The sequence below is a fragment of the Orycteropus afer genome, unplaced genomic scaffold, assembly GCF_000298275.1.
Source record: "Orycteropus afer afer isolate SDZICR_OR568_19922 unplaced genomic scaffold, OryAfe1.0 scaffold00287, whole genome shotgun sequence".
Taxonomy (NCBI): Eukaryota; Metazoa; Chordata; class Mammalia; order Tubulidentata; family Orycteropodidae; genus Orycteropus; species Orycteropus afer.
Genome location: NW_006921874.1, coordinates 903,979 through 925,739, shown reverse-complemented (window position 1 = coordinate 925,739; position 21,761 = coordinate 903,979). Strand labels below are relative to the sequence as shown.

The 21,761-nt window shown below is 37.7% G+C and overlaps 1 protein-coding gene across 1 annotated transcript in view; it reads left to right on the top strand.

Moving 5' to 3' along the window:
• The first annotated feature begins 12,572 nt into the window (after nucleotides 1–12,572).
• The window catches only part of PHF6 (PHD finger protein 6), a 39,671-nt gene continuing 30,482 nt past the window's right edge, over nucleotides 12,573–21,761 (top strand). Inside the window, exons 1-2 of the mRNA XM_007950720.2 lie at nucleotides 12,573–12,710; nucleotides 12,942–13,043. Of these exons, the coding sequence (XP_007948911.1) occupies nucleotides 12,573–12,710; nucleotides 12,942–13,043 (240 nt within the window). The remainder of the gene's footprint in view (nucleotides 12,711–12,941; nucleotides 13,044–21,761) is intronic.

Genomic DNA, 21,761 nt, shown 5'->3' with positions numbered 1-21,761 from the left:
TTGGGCAATCCTACTTCTGTAGTGATACTGCCTCGGAAACCCAAGGAGGGGTCGCTATGAGTCGGGGCCGACTCGACGGCACATAACAACAACAAGAGGATTTATAGGATTAAAAAAAAAAGAAAAACAGGAAATAACTAATGTTGGCAACAGAAAAACAAATACAAAATGTTGGCAAGGATGTGGAGAAGTTGGAACTCTCTTATCCACCGCTGATGAGACTGCAAAATGGTACAGCCATTGTGGAAACCAGTGTGATGGTTCCTTAAAAACTGAAAATAGAATTATTGTATAACCAAGCAATTCCAGTCCTACATATATACCCGAAAGGCTTGAAAGCAGAGGTTCGGAGTCTTGTACACTAACATTCATTATAGCACCAAAAGGTGTAAACAACCTAAATGCCCATCAACTGATGAACGGATAAACAAAATAGAGGATTTTAAATTCTGTTCTGCATTTCCCCCTTTTTGTTCAGGATTAATCTATGGAATCTTTGATAAAAATATTTGGTAATGGTAAACCAGGCACCACCCAATTCTTCTGGTCTCACGGCAAAGGAGGCAGTGGTTCATGGAGGCAATTAGCCACATGTTGCATTTCCTCCTGTTCCTGCCTCTCCTTCCTCTGTTGCTCCAGGTGAATAGAACCAATTGTGCTCATGGTTTCATGGCCTGTTCACTGGGCTAACAATGTGTTTAGTGCTTCAGTTCTACCTCTTAATTTGTTGCATAGTGCTAGTGGCCATCCAAAGTGATAATTTAGCATTACTACTAAAATAGGTCTCCCTTGGCCATCACTTTCTTTTAAGAACTATCTATATAAGATTAAAGCAACAACAATGTGAAAGATTAGATAAGAAACTTAGGGGGCAGTTTATGTTAATGAGGGAGTTACAACTCAGAAAATGAGGGTGAGAATGGTTGCACAACTTGAAGACTGTAATCAGTGTCACTAAATTGTACCTGGAGAAACTATGGAATCTATGTATAATTGTTGTATATATTCTCAACAACAGTAACAGCAGAAAGATTTACAGCCTTGGAAACCCCATGGGGCAGTTCTACTCTTGTCCTACAGGGTTGCTATGGGTTGGAATCAACTTGAGGGCAATGGGTTTGGATTTGGGATTCTCTGCTTCCTCATGGGATAGTATTGGGGTTTGGGTGTATTGTGTTTCAGGTTGATTCAATGTTGCGTAGGCCCCTAGTCTTATTTGAACTAGTCACTTGGATACTGATTGTCTACCTTCAGGAGAGTAGAGAGCAATGTGCCCTACATGGGATGCTACACCCATGCCACACAAGGGAGCACCCTATGGTATCTGTGGTTGACCTGTGACTAGTTATCCCGTCACAAGAAGATTTATTTATAGTGGAGGATATCCTAAAAGGCTTTCAACTGTCTGTCCCATGCCCACTTAGATTTAGTTTATAAATATGACTGACCAAAAGCTCTTTTCTACACCAAATAGACTAGACCCAATTTTGTTAAAATTTAGTTAGCCTGAGTATTATCTTGGGTATAAGCCTGTATTTCATTAATGTGAACTATTTTGAAATAAATATTTGATAATCAATAGTTAATAACAAATAGCCAATGATCAATCATAGATAATAACTGCTGACTTCACCAATTGTGTAGGATTTTATCTTAGAAAATTAATAGAGAGATACTCAGGTTTGTCATGCATAAACTCATTTAGCTAATTGCAAGGTAGTCATGGCAAGCCACCCAAGTAAGACCTTATAACATGTATTTAGAACTGGAGAATCAGAATTAACAATTACAATTATAATGTTATTTCAATGGTTAGATTTCAGGCTTTTACCTTTAATGAGAGGTCTCCGGAGGAAGGCTTAATTGACCACGGCTCAAACTTGGCAGAGGTCTCTCATAGCTAGGATCTGAGGTAGGGTCCTAGGGCAATGGCAGTGGGTAGTCTCAGTAGGCTGTCGGTGTTTGTCTCTGCCTTCTCTCAGTGAGGGAGCAGAAATTCGGGGTTTATATGTTAAATGTCCACCTTGACCTCACGTAATAAGGGCCAGTGTGACATCAGAGATTAGAATGTTATGTCATTTCTCCAGGGTTAGAAATTACCTGAATGTCACATTTTTTCTTCAAGGTTAGAGATTAGGGAGATTGTTCAGATCTATGTCTCAAGGACAGTTTACAAAGATTAACCATGTTATATCTTTATCACAGCTTTGTCAGGTCAAAGTCATTGTAAAGATTTTTTACATTCTTTAATACTCCCCATGCTTCTATGTTCCTATGTCTAAAATCAGAAATTTCCAAATAACTTTCCCATGGATTATAGTTAATGTTAGACTCACAAAGGCAGACATTTTTATATTTCTAAATTCATATTATGAGTGATTATGCACATGTATTTTGAAAGCACAATAGTGATTTATATCTTATGGGATATGAGAGCATTATAGAAACATAAAAACAGCCTCTCAGTATTATTGCAAAGATTTAATAAGATAATGTACATACAACACATAGCATGGTATCTGGTACAAAATACGCAGTCAATGTTATCTATTACTAATTTGCAGGCACCTGCACTTTGAGGTTGAGTTACTTCTCTGATATTATATTCCATTTGTTCAGATTTTGTGTTTATTCTACATTTAACAAAGAATGCATTAGGCACAACCATGTGTCTCTAAAGCATTTCTCCTGCCTCAGATGCTAGTTTCCTAGGCAGTTTCTATGATAATACCCAGGCTCAAATTGCTAAACAAGTAAGAGATATCAAGAACAAAGTCCACCAAGGCCACTAACTCCTCAGTGATGCACTTGAGTTGGACAGAGTTAAGAATGTTACAAAGTCTTACCAATATTCTAAGAGGAAGTTAAAAAAAAAAAAAAAACAGCAAAAACTAAATAGAACAACCCAGGAGCCAAAGGCTGGAAACCAACACTAATGGGTAGGTCAATCAGAGATTGGATCATACTCAAGGGATACATAGAAAAATAACTGTCCTTCATATTTGTTGGGGCAATAACATCCACATACATCATTATCTGTCCTTGTGCCCCACAACAACCTTGCAAATACTATTATTCTCACTTTACTGATAGACTAAGGCTCAGTGAAGGCAAATGAATAGCTCAAGTTTACTCAGTGGCAAGCTAGGGATTCAAACTCAAGGCTTCTGCCTCTTACACGATATCCCACACAAATAAGTAGCATTACAAATGCTTAACCCACCCACTTTAACAAAATATCTAGAATAGGCAAATACATACAGACAAAAGTTAATTAGCAAAGCGATGGAAACCTAAGTGCCCATCCATAGATGAATGGATAACCAAACTATGGTATATACACACAATGGAATACTATGCAACATTAAAGAATAAGGAATGCTCTAGGCACTACGCCACCAGAGCTCCCAAAGAATAAGGAAGAATCAGTGAATTACCTCACAATGTGGATGAACTTGGAGGACATTATGCTGAGTGAAATAAGTCAATCACAGAAGAATAAATTTTATATGAGTTCGTTATTATAAAAAATCAAGGAAAGGTTTACACAGGGAAGGAAATATTCTTTGTTAGTTACCCAAGATGGGAGGGGTGGGGAAGGGAAGGAAAGGAAAATACATGGATAGTTAAGAGACAGGTTTGAAATAGGTGAAGGGAAAAGCAATATAACAAAAGTGTGTGACTAGCACAATATCATTAAGGAAAAAGAAGACATGGAGCGGTGCACAAGAGGTACAGACAGCCAAGACAAATATTATTGCAGACACTATACTGCATTATCAGTAATAGCAAACGCTTGTCTACAGGTGATACATAGGCAGATGGAAATACACCCATGGCCATACCTAGGTTTGGCAGATGATATTCCCACATATGTATTTGTATGTGCTATAACAATGTCCATATGCAGTTTAAAGCTAAGAGGGGGATGATAAAATAGTTTTTGGAAATGGACAGTGGTGATGGGAGCACAAAATAGCCATTGTAATTAATGTCACTGAATTATACTTAAAAATGGTTAAAATGGCAAACTTTTGATATATATATTTTTATCACAATAAAATTGAAAAAAAAAGTGTAAAAAAATGCTTAATCCATCCATTTAAAAAATAAAGGATAAAAATATAAAATATATTTGATATACAAAATGTCAATACTTCCTTATGCACTTGTCATGGTAGCAATTTTACATTTGTTTGTATGATTATTAGATTAAGGTCTGTCTCCACCACTTCATCAAAATAGATCATGTCCATTTGTATCTAAAACACAGTAGGTGACCAATATGCATTTGATGAATGAGTGACTGATCTGCTGGTGGTGAGTACAGCCAGAACGGGAGTCTTAGGCATGTAAGTACACTTAGTCTGATTTAGGAGGGTGCAGAAATGGTAGTGGTATTTTATACAGAAACACTTAAGATGGGTAAAGTTATTTTTTAGTTCTGAAGATGATGAATTGGTTTGTTCTGGACTTGGTGATTTGAGGTCAAGGGCAGGGCTGATCTAAGCAAAGCAGATACAGTTGCTAAGCGGTTGTTTACAGGGTAGGAGAAGTCAAGAAATTTTATCAGTTCTCAAAAAAAAAAAAAAAAAAAAAAACATAGGGCAATTTCTTTATTTGTGGCCCTCAACAGATCTGCATCTGAATCACCTGGGGATTTTTTTTTTTTTTTTTTTAAAGAAGGTTGATTCCAGCACCTAGACCTTCAGAATGTCCAGGGGTGGCGGGGCGGGGGGTGTGTGTGGGAATCTCCATTTACAAGCTTCCCAGGTAATTCTCACTTGCAAAGTTTAAGAAATGCTGGGCTAGAAGAGCAATACACCATCCGAGGGTCTAAGACTCAGTCTAGGAAAAAGTGCATTATAAAGTGAGAAGAAGAAGGGAAACCTATGTAATAACAGTTAGAAAGAGAGCGCTGTTGTTATGAGTCAAGGAAGGTGAGGGTTTAAGAACAAGGAGATGACCAACTGTGTCAAATGCAAGGGAGATGTGAAGAATGAAAGTGGAGGAAAGTCACTGAATATGCTAAAAAGATTCTCTGTGGCCTTTGAGCATGTTTTTAGTAATGCCATGAAGACAGATCCGGATTTTTCTGTGCCCCAGCCTGTGCTTCAAGATCCAACTCAAAATGTTGCCTCGCCAGTGATGCTTTTTTGGACTCCATCGGGCAGAATCCTCAATCTTGGTACATAATCCTGTTTTAGCTTAATTGATTGCACTAAAATTGTTGTTTGCCTGTTTTTCTTATTCATTCGACTGAGAGTTCCTTGAAGGCAGGAGCTGTGTCCTATTCCTTTTCAAATCGCCAGCGACTGGCCTAATACCTAGCATGCAGAAGATCTCTGCACATGCCTGCTGAGTGAGATTGGAGAGCAATTGGAGGTGGACAGCACACTTGGCAGTGAAGGCAGACAATTACTATATGTTTGAATGCCAATGTCGGCATTTGATGGCAATTGATGAGGCTGAAGATGGCGACAAGTAGAGAGTCAGTTCCTCCAGATGTTGGAGAAGGTATGATTCAAAGTACAGTTTATAAAGCAGAAAGGACAACCCTCTGAGTGCTGAGGGATGGTTGTTCAAGATATAGTAATTTCAGAGAGCCCCTCTCTCTCAAGAAGCCAGGAAGTGAAGGCCTTTCTGAGAATGAGGTACAAAAAGTGGGATCTGGAGCCTGAAGAGAGAGACAGGAAAAGTGTTGAAGAGGGTCCTGGTGATCCTTAAGAGGTTAGCAGATCACAGGCTACACTATCAGGCATTGTTAAAAGCTTGTTATCTCAATCATCAGGCATGCTAATTGGGACTGGCTACCAGAGCTGGGGGAGCCCTGCTAGCATAGTGGTTCACCACTTTGCTGCTAATTGCAAAGCTGGGAAGTTTGAACCTACCAACAGCTCTGCTGGAGAAATCTGCATCTGTAAAGAGTAATAGCCTTGGAAACAGTATGGGGCAGTTCTACTCTGTCCGGTAGGTCCCTATGAGTCGGAGTCAACCCCACTGCTATCATTAACAGACCTGGTAACTAACTGAAGCCACTGATCTCTGTCTTGTGAACTCTCTTTGCACTTCCTTTTCCATCCCTAGGAGAGTCCATTTCTTATGATAGCTTTTTGTCTTTTCCTCACTAGATTGGAAACAGTTGAGGACAAGTGCTGAGTCTTACTGACTATTGTATCTTAGCACAATATTTTGTACATTATAAGTAGATGTCTGCATCAGACACACCCCTCCCTAATATAGCATTTATCACATCATGCTGTATTTGCTTGTCTAACTCCTCTTTTAGACATTTACTTGCATTGATCTGTATCTCCTTGTGTTTGGAACTTAGTAGGTTCGCAAATGTTTATTGAATCCACTTTTGTTGGAATGAATGCATGGGTGAAAGAATGAATAAAAACTAGCAAAATGTGGGGATCGAGGGAGGACCTTAAAAGATGACACACAGCACAGACACTGTGTTTTGTCACTTACACAACCATCAGTCCCATCCTGACATCAGGGAGTGTGTAAAGCCGGTGGAAAAATAAAATGCTGAGGCCCCCATATCTGGGATCTGTTTCCCAGTACACTACAAATGATAAAAAGATTGGGCAATCTACTTCTGTAGTGATGCTGCCTCCAAAACCCAAGGAGGGGTTGCTCTGAGTAGGATCCAACTCGAGGGCAGTGAGTTAGAGTTAGATAAATAATAAGGAGCTGTGGTAGCACAGTGCCTAAGGCATCTAACTGGTAACCAGAAGGTTGGTGGTACAAACCCACCAGCCACTCCATGGAAGCAAGACTGGGCAATCTACTTCTGTAAAGATTTACCGCCTGGGAAACACAATGGGAGGCACTATGAGTTGGAATCAACTCCACAGCAGAGGGTTTAGGGTTTTTTTTTTTTTTGTTTATAAATGATTCTGGATCTTTCAATGCAAGTCTCTAGCCATTCCATTAGGCAGCACAGAGCGTGGGTGAAAAGGCCTAAGGGCTCTGTACAGTGAAATGACTGATTTGTCCACTTTTATCTGGTACCTGTTTGAACGAAACACAATTTTACACCAACATGATCACTGTGTTCTTGGCAGGAATTACAGTTTAAGGTTGACATCGCAGGGAAAAATAAAAGAAGAATGATGCAACAGTATCGAAACAGTATTGGATCAAAACCATGGAAACCCACTCCTGCTACAGGAAAAACAACTATTTGAAGAGCATCTTTAAGTTTTCATTGGTTTGTTAGGGTTTCTTCTTCTACTTCTTTTTAACGCAAAAAGCCCAGCTTATCGAAAATAACAAAGGCTGCCCCTTACAAACGGCATACTATGTGCCAGGTATTAGTCTATGGCACTTACATATACATATGAACTCATTTGTTTCTCAAATGAGACAATACTCATTTGTTGTCTCAAAACGCTATGAGATGGCTACTATTATAATTTCCAAATTGGGACATTTTGTAACTGAGGAACAGAGAGATAATGCAACAGGATTCAAAGTCATAAAGCTAGCAAGTGGGGGAGCTGGGATTCAAACTCAAGCTGTCTGGCTCCATACACGAAAGAGGTAAGCGTTGTTTAGGTGTCGGGTTTATTTGTGTGGGTTATAAAGGAAATCACTTGTCTTTTCTGGATAATTCCAGCATTTATAGAGGGGCCGTTACATGCCAGGGACTTCTGTACAAGCTTTATTTGTATTATCTCATTTCCTCCTAGCAAATATCCCGTGAGGCACGCTTTTAATCCCTATTTTAAAGACGAAAAAAATAAAGTAAGGCACAGAGTTTACAATGATTCGCCCAAGGATTTAAATCTAGGTAGTCTGACTCCACTGCGAGCTTCCCAGTCTTTCCTGGCAGTAAAATGACGAGAACGGAGAGGTCTTCTTAGCTCCAAGGGATGCCACGATAGTACAATGAAAGAATGGATGTGGAAAGGCCTTGGTGAACAAGTGCAAAGGATCAGGCCTAGCCACTCGAACCACTGCTGAAAACCGGTCACCCAAGGCCCTGGTCCAACGGTTCTACTCCCTGCCCCTCCTCTGCCCAGCCCACGGCGATATCTTTGAATCGCTTTCTCTAGCTTCTCAGATCCTGGCCCCAAACACTTGGCTGAGCGGTGGACCGGAGAATAGAAGGTACGCGCGCGAGCAGGAGGCGGGGTTGGCCGCCCCATCCGTACAGGGGGCGGGATCCTCACATGCGCTGTGGCGCAGCGGCTTTGGCTGCCCCGTCTCTGTGGCCAATGAGAGCCCGCGGCGCGCTAAGGACGTACCAACGTGTTGTGGGACGTGTGCGTGCAAGGGGGGCGACGTGAGGGCGCTCTGCGAGCCCGTCTCCTCGAATGAAAGGAAACAACCTCAGTCGACAGAGCCCCGCTCTCAGGCGCTGCCGAGAACCGGGCCGACTTCTTTCTCTTCCCCCTCATTGGCGCTTTTCTTCTGCCGTCCGCCTCTGGGCCCCGCTGGTGAGTCCCCATGGAACCCTGAGGCCCCTCATTCTCTGCCCGGCGGGAGAAGACAAGGAGGATGGCGGTGGCCAGGCCGCCGCCCCTACCCGTTGTTAAGGGGGACTCTTGGTGGTCTCGCTTTATTGTCAGGGACCCCAGAAGCGCCGCTCCGTGGCTCATTGAAGGCGCTGGGGGAAGAGATGATGAGAAAGTGCTGAGGAGGTGCAGAGGGAGAGAGTCGGCTGTAAGCCTGGACTTCGGGGGAGGGGGCGCAACATTTTTTTAGAAGAGAAAAAAAATAACCCAGAATTTTTTTAGTCCTTGCGTTTGCTTAAGACATATTTGGGAAGGAAGAAGAGTCCTAGTTGGGGAAGAATTTATGGGATGGCAAAAAGGGTTAGCCTGACGGAATGAGGAAAAACTCTGGGGTGGGGGGAGTTAGGGGTGCCGCTGAGGTATCAGACGAAGCTGAAAACGAAGCCTATTCGAGGGCGAACTCCTGAGGGAGGAAGGGGAAAAAGAGAAAATGCTGGGATGTTTCCATGGATTCAGGAGGAATTGGAAAAGGACGATTAGACGACCCTGACTTTGGGACTGAAAGGAACCTACGAAAGTGTTTTAGAAGGAGATAGTTTTGCGAGTTTATTTAGCGCTTGATTAGAGGGAGATGTTGGCGTCTGTTGTGTGTTGAGGAATAAATAACGGAGAGGGTCCGATATGTTCTATGTGCCATCCTTTATTATATGGGCGAGCAGCAAGGTAGTCTTTGTAGTCTTGAAATTTCTGCTCATTTCGATATTCTGCGTGTAAGTTGATTTCGCTTCTACTTTGAAAAATCCTTTATTTTTATGGATTTACTACATAATATTAGGTCTTATTTCTACCATTCAGAGTCTTTCTCTGCCCTTGGGTTTGAAACAACTGGAAAATTCCTTCAGTTTCCTTTTGAATAACCGCAAAAAGCAGTGCGAAGCATGTAATACCATCGTGCAACCAAATTCAGGTGCCCTTCCGGTACATCTTACTCGTTTCTTTCTCTCCAGTGTAACTTTCCTGATAGAAATACGACTTATTTTGGAGATCACGTTTATATATTTTGATCTGTATGTTCCAACTTGCTGGTGTGTGGAATTTTTTTAATTTCCGGAACTGCGGGGGGGGGTTTGTTTTGTTTTGTTTTGTTTTGTTTTTTCCGTGAAAATGATCTTTCAGTTACTAAGCATTGAATGAGCTCTTGAGTTGGTCCTTGAGTGCTCTCCTTAATGTTTTAGGTTTTTTTCTACCTTTACAGTATCTTGGAAAATCAGAAACGCATTGATTGTTTCAACCTAACTAATCTGACTTTTATATATTTTTTCAGATGTTTAAATTGTTTTTCACGCTGTTATCTTTGCTTCTTTATTTCTGTTTTGTAACATTATGGGTGTTATGTTTCCTTTAAGGAAAAAGCTTCATTGTTGGGTGAAAGCATCAAACTTTGATCTCTACGTGCCCTGAAAAACCTTTTAGGCTAAAATTAAAATGACATATAGCTGTGGATCATTTTGAACCTCTTAATACTGGTCCTTGGAATGCCCTTATTATGTTTAACTAGAGACCACAGATGTGACAGCATTAGATAAAAATCTGTATTTTATGATAAAGACGTTTTTTGCAAAGAGTCATTGTTTCCATGATGTTCTCCACTTGGTTTTACAAGGAGGCTGTAAGAAAATTTTTAGCAAGATATGCGGAGATGCATTATTTTAATTTTAGTGGAAAAATCCATTTAGTCATTGCACATTGGGGAAAGTTTTTAATTGGTTTGGTACACTTTTTTGTGTGGCTCTAGTCAATTTACGAATTAAATTTAACCTGATTATAGAAAGAATGCACCAAAATATTGTTGAATACAAAATAAAGCATACCTCTTTTAGATCTGGGGGTCTTTGTCAGGGCCTTAAAATTAAGATAAGAAAATTTACCTTTTTATACATTGAAAGAGGCATAATTCAATGTGGTTATAATTTTTAAGAAACTATTATCAGAATTATTTTTAAGAATAGAAAGTTACTGTCTTCTCTAGGAATTTTATCTTAAACCACTTTCATAGCCAATGCTCTGATGATGTAGAAATCACACGTTAAGGATGCATGCACAGATTAGATTTATAACGTGCCATCCTTTCAGCTGGCCAGGATGACCAAGAGAAATGCTGAATTCGTTACAGTGGGATTAGAGTGCCGGAGGCACTTGACTGCTAACCAGAAGGCTGGCAGTTCAAACCCATCAGCCACTCCTCAGAAGGAAGGTTGGGCAATCCTACTTCTGTAGTGTTACTGCCTCGAAAACCCAAGGAGGGGTCGCTATGAGTGGGGCCGACTCGATGGCACATAACAACAACAACAACCATTTAATGCGTAGTTGTAAAGAAAACTGATTTAGATTTCAGATAGCAAGTTTTGGTGTTATTTATGAATTTTGGTATTTTGCATAGTTGATTCTAAAGATTTTGGTAGCTATACTCTTAATAAAGCAACTGAACCACATACTTGCCTGAGCAAATGCAAACACACTTCCCCTTTTGTTTCTTTTGTTTCTCTTATGTCCTTTTTTTTTTTAAATCCTAAAAGTATTTGCTGCCTGTTTTCAATCAGTTTCACGGTTTAGAGCCAGTGCTATGAATACTGTGCTATTGTAAAATATCCTGTGCCTTTTGGAAGACTGAGATATTTAAAATTGTAGATAGCATTGAGTTTGTGAAACTTATCAAAGTAGAGACTGTCAGGCCTTCAAAATTTTAAGTTGAAAAGAAAAACCTAGGTATAAATTGATGAGAAGACATGTTTCTTTGTGACTTCACTTTAAGTATTAATTATCTGAATTTTTATATTGATGAATGCTGAATGGTTTGTAAATACTACTTTACTGGCACCAGCTGCTACTGTTCTTTTTGGTGACACAAGTACTTATCAGGAAGCTGCAGTGTAAGTCAGTTTTTTGAACATAGTATTACAAAAATGTTTCAATGTATAGAAAAATGCAAATAATTTAATTAATTTTAAGACAGATAATTGAGATTTTGTTTGTTCTGCTATGTGTTGTGGGTCCTAAACTGCTTAGTCCTATTGATTTGGGATAACTCCACAAGTCAAGTAACCAATTGTAAGTGTGTTTAGTATTCTTCTGAAGAATCCATGTTGGGATTGATGATCTAAATCTGAAATCTTACATGTTAGTGCTTTTCTTCCCTTTGTTTGACTATATACTACTCCCTGTAATTATAATTTCACTAAATTTAAGGCTTACCAGAAAAGATTAATTTACACAAGATTCCTAATTTAAGCATGGAAGGTACTGCATTTAGAAGACCACTGCCAGTTTACAACTATGATTAATAAGCAGACTTTTGGAGTAAATCTCAGAGTCAGATCCTATAGTTATTTTATGAATAATCAGGTCTGTTTTTGGATAAACTTTTGTATAAACTTAATTTTTTCTTCACTTGAAAAAAAATAGAGTAACAAAAATTAATTTATTAAAGATAGATACATGATATTTTTAAACTTGTAAATTAAAATTTGAAGTTAGAAAATCATGATTAAGAAGAATAATTTTATTTCACTTTTGTGGATTTGTCAGTATGTGAACTTTAAGAAACTGTGCAGTTATAGAATTCTGTTCACTCTGGATATTGTATAGTGTTTTAATAGTTTTTGCTTTGCTGTTTGATGTATGTTTCTTTGTCTCCTTGAAGGGGCACCAAACTATACATGAAAAATATTTTGCATTATACCAGCACATGATGATTTAATATCATACATTGTGCGTTTTTCATTTAGCCACACAAAAATAGTTTTAATTATTGCACACTTCCTCTAATTAGGCAGCAATTAATTTTCTCAATTACTTTAAACTTCATTTAGTCATCTTTATATGTTTTTTTCTGATGAAAGCATCTTAGGTTTTAATGTTAATTTATTTATAACAAGTAGCCATTTAAAAATGTATATATTAAAATTTAGGTTGAATATTAAACAACGTATGAATATGTGTAAACCAATTTTAAAATGAAACTAAACTATTTTGTTGCCCTTCTTATTTTCTGTAGCATTTTTTTGATACTTAAAGTGGCATTCTAAAGGCGATTTTTAAATCATGTCAAGCTCAGTTGAACAGAAAAAGGGGCCTACAAGACAGCGCAAATGTGGCTTTTGTAAGTCAAATAGAGACAAGGAATGTGGACAGTTACTAATATCTGAAAACCAGAAGGTGGCAGCACACCATAAATGTATGGTAAGTATACTGGCAGCAACCGAAAGATCTGATTCACTGAAATCTTAATAGCGAATGAGTATTCTTGAATACTGAAAAACTCACTTAAATTTTTATGAAATGGTTTAACTCTAATTCTGTGCTATTTTAGCTAGAAAATGTCCTTTTAAATTTAACCATCTTATTCACTGTTTTACTGTAATTTTCTTTATGTGTGAACCTTAATTTTTTGTTTTTAAATGTAATTTATAGCTCTTTTCATCTGCTTTGGTATCATCACACTCTGATAATGAGAGTCTTGGTGGATTTTCTATTGAAGATGTCCAAAAGGAAATAAAGAGAGGCATGAAACTGGTAAGTTGGTATTTCTGCCTCTTGAGAATAAAAATTATTGAATTCATTAAGGGAAAAATTGCTTATTTTATAGTATATTGCATTATTAACTGGGTATAATTATAAATTGCAGTCTTTTTTCTGAACCAGTAAAATTCAAAGCTGAGCTTAACTTATTTACTAAAGGAGTGAATCAGTAGTCATAATATTCTTTTTTTTTAAAAAACAGGAGGAATTTTTTTTGGAGACTATGCTTACTTAGAAAACAAGCAAGTTTACTTAATTTGAGTGAAAAGTATATTTAACATAATTAAGTTCTGATTTGTTTTCATCTTGCATCATAAAATAATTAATGTCATTACAAATGAAAATGATAGTACCATATCAGGAGGAAAATGTTAGCACTTATTGAGTAAAGTATTTTACTGTGGACCAGCATTACAGCACAGCACTGAGGACTTTGGATATCTTTCAGTGAATTTCACAGGAGTTTTCCTGAAGCTATGCTAGAGTCATGTTCCTGATGTCTTCACTACCAGAAACCACATTGACAAGATACTATATCGCTCTATTGGAGATGTAGTATCATCTCAATTGGCATTCATGACACATTATGGTTTATTTTGGAACACTTAATTAACTGAAAGATTTATTTTCACATTTGAGCTCTTTATTGTAATTACATCCATAAATATAGCTTTAGTAACTTCACTCTCAAGTGTTTCATTATTTTAAATGTGGGTTTAGTAGAACATATATCAATATTCTTAGGCACTGAATCTCATATTTCACAAAGAATCTGAGATGATGAATAAAATGGTGATGGGAAGATAGGGGCTATAATTTTGATAATCAGGAATAGTATATTTTGAAAAGTAATCCTCTAGCAAGCCCTGGTGCCTCAGTAGTTAAAGCACTCAGCTGCTAACCAGAAGGTCATCAGTTTGAACACACCAACCACTCCACGGGAGAAAGATGTGGTAGTCTGCTTCTGTAATGATTCAGCCTTGGAAACTCTGTGGGGCATTTCTACTCTGTCTTATAGGGTTGCTATGAGTCGGAATTGGCTCAATGGCTGTGGGATTAGTATTAGAGAAAAACAGCATGAAGAGGTATAAATTCAAAGATAACAGTTGAGATTTACTTTGGGATAAGAAATGATCCCAAACCCTAGCAGTATCAGGACTGGTGGGATAAATGGGAATTCGGAAGTCAGACTGTTTTTGTTGTAGTGAGATATTAACTATGAAAATGCTTGTCTTCCCCATCCCCAAAACTATAGATAGCAACAGAAAGTGCCATTTTTTAATATAATTTTTATCTGTGGTTTTCATTTTCTTCACATTACTATGACTTGCTAATTTTTTTCAGAACCAGAACAGTATGTTTTTATTTCCTAATCCTTAAAAACAAATTCAAATAGAAAGAATACTTGAAAGTGGTTGTGCTATAAACCTTATTATCCTAGTATTTGTTTCTTGGCATTGTGGATATTCCTGAAAAATGCTTCTACATCCTGACTCATTAGCATTTTTTGGTCACTTGGTGTGCTGCTGTAGACAGAACAGGAGTAGTTTTGATCCCTACTTGTAAGATATTATTGAAAAATGCAATGGCTGGTTTTAGATGAAAAGGCACTCTGGTGGCACGGTGCCTAAGGCATTTAACTACTAGCCAGAAGATTGGCGGTTCAAACCCACCAGCTACTCCATGGAAGGAAGATGGGGCAATCTACTTCCAAAAAGATTTACTGCCTCAGAAACCCAATGAGAGTCCCCATGAGTCGGAATTGACTTGATGGCAGTGAGTTTGGTTTTTTTAATTTGAATTTTAGATGAAGTGGTAGCATACATCTGGCAGTATTGCTAAATTCAGTGGAGATGTAATTTATTTGGACCTGTTTGTGAAAAAGGCATCAGAACTTTGTACAAGTTTCACTACTATAAATTGTTTCAATTAATTTTTAATGTCATCGTGTAGGGAGTTAATTTTCTTCCCAGGTACAGTGTATTATAAATAATTAAATGTGTTCCTTGATCTAGAGAGTGGTTAAGAGCATGAGCTATAGGAGTAGACTTGGGTTTGGGTTTGAATCCCAGCTCAGTCACTTACTAGCTGGGTGACCGAGGACAAATTACTTACTTCTCTATACCGTGTTTCTCTCACTTTTACCTCACAGGGTTATATTTACCAGGATTAAAAGAGGTAATATGACACACAGTTAGGATTTCATGAGTGGTAGCCACCATTGTAATTACTGTTTTTTTTTTCTTTGTAAATAGTAATAATAAGATCCTGCTAATATTGAAAATGATCAGACTAATGAAAAGCAAGCTAGGCTGGGAAGTCAAAAGGCCTTTTTTTTTTTAAAAAAAAAAAATAATAATTACCCTGCCACAGACACATTATGTAACCTTGGACAAGTCATTAACTTATTTGTCTTTTCTCCAAGTATAATATAGAGATAATGCTTTATCACTGCTTATTAAACAGTAATGTTGCATGCCTAAAAAATGCTATAAAAGATACAAAGAGTCACCTTAGAAAAGGTATCTAGGAAGTTATGTTGAGGCTCTGGGCATCTAACTGAACAGACCTTTTAAGCCTGGGTATATTATATATGATTTTCCTTCTACTCCTTCCCCAAAAAATGTTAGAATTATAATAACTTACATAGGGAAGAGGAGGGGAGCATTTATATGTTCAACTTTGAAATCATTTATATCTCCTTTGAGCCTTTAGATTTGTTCTTTCCATTATATGCCTTTTACATGAAGTGCTGTCAAATAATCAACATCCCAGATTTTAGTTTTCTTCTTTACTTTTTCTTGTGTAGATTTGTCTAAGCAATAAAAGAGCCATAAATCAAAGAGGAAGGGAGAAAAAAAAAGTGAAGAGCTTTATATAACTGATAATCTTGCTATAAACTAGATATCAGCCTCCCTAATTGACTTTTGAAGGCATTTTATCCTGTGTGCCTGTTTGTTCTGGCTCCTGTTCATCTGGATTTCTAGGTTAAAAGTAGGTCATGAATACCCATTGAAAATAATCGAAAACAGGAGTGCTGGTCCCTGAGTGCTTTCAAGACAGATTTTAGTTTGTAACTGGTGTTGGCTCCAAAGGGGTTTACTTGCCCCAGAGAAAAGTACAGAGAGAAGAGGCTGGCACTTGAGGTGAAAGTGGATAGGTGGCCAGATGGGTCAGAGTCTTGTGAGGATGAGAGGTCTCAGTAGACCAGGAGGTACAGGTGGGTGCTTTCTATGTTCTTGCTCCCATGGGCAGTTTTCTTATGTTTTCATGTCAGCTGCAAGGATCAGGGGAGGAAAGCCATTCTGCATGAGCATATTTTTAACTTTTGCTTTGTCATTAAGTATATTACACCAAGCTAGACCAGGAAAAATTTGCCAGAGTATTAAGGCTTTTATAATTTTAAAGCCCTGTTTTTACAGTTTAGATAGACGTATATTTTTCCAGAATGATTTCCAGTTCCTATTGAAGCCATATGGAGATTCTGCCATCTGTACCATTTACTCTTATTCTTCAGCCATTTAGTCAAGAAATGCAAGTTTATGGGTAGAATTATGAGTTATCATTGCTTTTAGAAATTTGTTTAAGAAGACATTTGAGAGAAGTATAATTGAAGAACATACTCTTTCTGGTTTAAACTAAATGGTGAGATCATTGAGAGTATGTAGATCTGATAGTTACTATTCTAATTGGTATGTGTGTCAGATACATCACATACTATTCCAACAAAAGGAGGAGTTAGAAGGCCATTTAGTTTAGCTTCCCCAGACACAGTTTACCTACAAGCCATCCAGAATAAGATTTTTGTTTGCTCTGTTCTTGAATATATACCAAGGTATTGTGATCTCTCCCTAAGTAACCAAAAATGAGGAGCTCTGGTAGCATAGTGTTGACCAGAAGGCTGGCAGTTCAAACCTACCAGCCACTCCTCGGAAGGAAGGTTGGGCAATTTACTTCCATAGTGATACCACCTTGGAAACCCAAGGAGGGGTTGCTATGAGTTGGATCCGACTCCACGGCACATAACAACAGCAACAACAACCAAAAGTGAGACCAGTATTATATAGTGTTCTTCAGAGTTGAGAAGTTCATCCTTATGTATAACTCAAATCTCTCTCTTAATTTAAGGCCATTTATTCTAGGTCTGTCTTCTTTCATTAAGGGGGGAGGTATTTATTTTTTCTTATTAAAATAAATAGTCTTTCATGTACTTGATGACTGTTTTCACATCACTCTTAAACTTTCCCTTTTTCAAACTAAAAGATTTTACTCACATCTTTTATTATGAAATTCTCTTGAGTATTTTCCCTGCTTTTTCTAGTAGCAGAAATAACCAATATTTGTTGAACACTTAATATGTACTAGATACTGGGCTAAGTACTTTAAATGCACGATCTTATTTAATCCTTACAGTAATACTATGAGTGGGAAAATATTTCTTCTCATTTTACAGATGAGAAAACTGAGGCTCAGAGAAGTTAAGTAAAATGACTGTTCATATAGCTAGTAAGTGGCATAGCTGAGATTTCACTCTAGGGTCAGTTGCTTTTGTATAGTATAATCTAATTACTAGGTTATACTAGACTGTCATTTAAGTACCCAATCAAAAGTCACATTTTAACAAATGTAATTATTAGAGCTTAGTAGTTTTCAAATAAAGATGAAAACAGTATTTGAATTAGGACATAATTTTTCTCCTATTGATACAAGTTCTGTTAAAAGCATTATCTTATTAGTTTCTAGGACAAAAAAAAAACCCTGTGTACATCCTGTATATGCATGTTCTGATTATCTTTTACCCTCAGGATATGGAGATATATATATATATATATGTATCCTCTGAAAATTAAAAAGACATTTACTCAGTACCACTGGAGTGTCTGCTATCTCAGAGAAGCAGCCTATCTAAATTTGAGAATTTATGATCCAGGTATTAGGTAATTTATGATCCTGCATATAAGATAATTCATTGCATATACCTTTTTGTTAACTTTGGGAGGGAGGAGTTTTGGTCATTTAGGTAGTTAAGATTGCTTCCTAGTGATGGTAAGGTTAAAAAAAAAAAAAGGGATGGGTCTAGGAGATAGGTTAACCATACTGGGACAAGGGTAACTGAGACAGGCAGGATTTGAGTTCAGGTAAGGTAGGACAATTAGAGGGTCTTGAAATTTTAGGCAGGAATTTCAACTCTCATAGGAGGGTATGGGTAAGGGTAAAGCAAGATTTTTCAGAAGACAGGTGATACATAGTAGTCATTATGGAGAATGAAATATAATGGTGGTAGCATATCTGTCTGCTCTACATAGATGTCCTGTTGACAAATTAAATTTAGCCTGTCTAAACCAGATTCATCATTTCCCTGTCCTGAAACCTTTCTCTTTTTCATTCTGAATCCTTTACCTTCAATTTCCTTCTTCCGTATCAGTCACATGGATTCTATTTCTGTGATATCTCTACCATCTCTTATTTCTTAATGCTACCCTATATCCAGTCTTTCTTTTCCAATCCTTCATACATATTGCTGGTAAATACTGTCTGCTTTTAAAAGCTAATTACTTCCTGACTCAAAACTTTTAATTTTCCTTACTGCATACATAATAATATGCAAAGGCCTCAGCCTGCCATTCAGAAGTTGTATCTTAACCCATTTTCCATCTTTACATCATGCTCCCTGCTTCCCTCACTTTAGGGCATTCCACAACTCCATTCTCTCAGTTTCCCAATATTTCTCCTATCCCCACTGCATGTACTGCAGTACATCATCAGTGCTTGTACTGATGTTGTTCATCTTTACTTCCTAGTTGCTTTTAACCCCTAGGCTGTGGCCTTAAACACCCTTCAGGCCTGAAACTGAACCCATAACTAGGGATCAACTTTCAGCCTAAACAATAGGCCTATAAAGTGAGCAATAACACCAGGGAGGAATGTGCTGCTTAGTACATTCAACTATGTAAGACCAAAAGGGCAGCATTTGCCCAAAAACAAAGCTCAGAAGGCAGGAGGGGACAGACAGTAAAGAAGGATGAATGGAAACACAACCCAGGGAGGAAGTGGGAAAAGTGCTGTTACATTGAGGGGACTGCAAACAATGTTAGAAAAGAAAATGTGCATAAATTGTTGAATGGGAAACTATTAGTTCTGTAAACTTTCACCCAAAAAACAATAAAAACTTTTTTAAAAATTCTATTTTTGAAGTCCAACTCGAACTTCAAAGTTTACCTCTGCCATAGAATTTAGCATAGTATGCACTGTATTTGTTATACATAAGCATGTCATTCTTTCCCATTGTATTGTGAACTCTGGGAGAATGGAGACTGATTCTCTTTGCCTACTATACAATTAAGTGGAGGTAAAGCCTGGAAAACAATTAGCATATTTCTTGATGTCTCATTTGTGCTCAATAGTGTTCTAGTAAATAAGTGGAAACCCTAATTATGGGTTGAATTTGAAGGAGGAATGGGCTTCAATTGGATAATTCTGAGAAGCCTTCATAATGAGCTAGGTGTAAATTGATCAGGAAAGTCATGGTATAGCATAAATTCTTCTGTTTTGGTTAATCATTGTTTTAGTGTTGTTTGCAGCTCCAGCAATTTGAAAAGGGAGGAGAGAGATCTAAAGGGAAAAATTAGGTTGGTTATTTCTTCACGGTGATAGAGAACAGTGTATAGCTCAGATAGGAGGGTTTTGACTCCTTCAGTGAAGTGTTACTGTGTTGTTTGTTTCTTATGTATTATATTACTCAAGGTCCCATATCGTATATTGTCTAAAATTCATCTGTCTGTCCATTTATGAAATACTTACCAAGTGCCTACTTTATACTAAACACAGTGGTAGACACTTTGGATATAAACATAAATATGGTTTAGCCTTAGAATTATGTAAAAAATGCCATAGGAGATCTGGGAAAGAGGTCCACAATTCTACCTGAGAAGGCAGAAACTTTCATAGAAAGTAACTTTTGAAATGTGTTCCACCAGAAGAGCAAAAGGTCATTAAAAAGAAAAGAAAAAAGACCAAAATGTATGTCAGGAGAGAGTCTGAAACTTGCTCTTGAACACAGAATAGCTAAAGCAAATTGAAGAAATGACGAAGTAAAAGAGCTGAACAGAAGATTTCAAAAGGCAGCTTGAGAAGACACAGTAAAGTGTTATAAGGAAATGTGCAAAATCCTGGAGTTAGAAAACCAAAAGCGAAGAATGCGCTCAGCACTTGTGAAGCTGAAAGAACTGAAGAAAAAAAATCAAACTTCAAGTTGCAATATCGAAGGATTCTATGGGCAAAATGTTGATTGACACAGGAAATATCAAGGAAGATGAAAGGAATATACACAGAGTCACTGTACTAAAAAGATTTGGTTGACATTCAACCATTCCAGGAGGTAGCATGTGATCAAGAACTGATGGTATTGAAGGAAGAAGTCCAAGCTGCACTGAAGGCATTGGCCAAAAACAAGGCTCCAGGGATTTATGGAATACCAGTTGAGATATTTCAACAAACAGATGCAACACTGAAAGCACTTACTCATCTATGCAAAGAAATTTGGAAGACAGCTACCTGGCCAATCTAAGAGATCTATATTTGTACCCATCCCAAAGAAAGATAATGTAACAGAATGCAGAAGTTATCAAATAATATCATTAATATCACATGCAAGTAAAATTATGCTGAAGATAATTCAAAAATGGTTGCAGCAATATATTGATAGTGAACAGCCAGAAATTCAGGTTGGATTCAGAAGAGGCCATGAAACGAGGGATATCATTGCTGATGTCAGATGGATCTTGGCTAAAAGCAGAAGATACCAGAAAGGTGTTTACCTTGTGTTTTATTGATTATGCAAAAGCATTTGACTGTGTGGATCACAACAAATTATGGACAACTTTGCAAAGAGTGGGAATTCCAGATCAGTTAATTGTGCTCATTGCAGAACCTGTACATACACCAAGAGGCAGTCGTTCGAACAGAACAAAGGCATACTGTGTGGTTTAAAATCAGGAAAGGTGTGTGTTAGCGTTCTGTCCTTTCACCATACTTATTCAGTCTGTATGCTGAGCAAATAATCCAAGAAGCTAGCATCAGAAGAAGAATACAGCATCAGAATTGGAGGAGGACTCATTAACAACCTAAAATGTGCAGATGACACAACTTGACTTGCTGAAAGTGAAGAAGACTTGAAGCACTGATTGATGAAGATCAAAAACTACAACATTCAGTATGGATTACAATTCAACATAAAACAAAAATTCTCACAATTGTACCAGTAAGCAACATCTTGAAAAACAGAGAAGAGATTGAAGTTTTCAAGGATTTCATTTTCCTTGGATCCACAATCTACACCCATGGAAGCAAGTCAAGAAATCAAACAATGTATTGCGTTGCGCACATCTGCTACAAAAGACCTCTTTAACATGTTCAAAAGCAAAGATGCCACCTTGAGGACTAAGGTGTGCACCTGACCCAAGCTGTGGTGTTTTCAGTCACCTTATATGCATGTAAAAGATGGATAGTTAATGGAGAAGACCGAAGAAGAGTTGATGCCTTTGAATTGTGTTGGCAAAGAATATTGAATATACCATGGACTGCCAGAAGAACAGACAAATCTGTTTGGAAGAAGTAAAGCCAAGATACTTCTTAGAAGGGAGAGTGAAGAGAGTTTGTCTCATGTACTTTGGCCGTGTTATCAGGAGGGACCAGTCCCTGGAGAAGGATTTC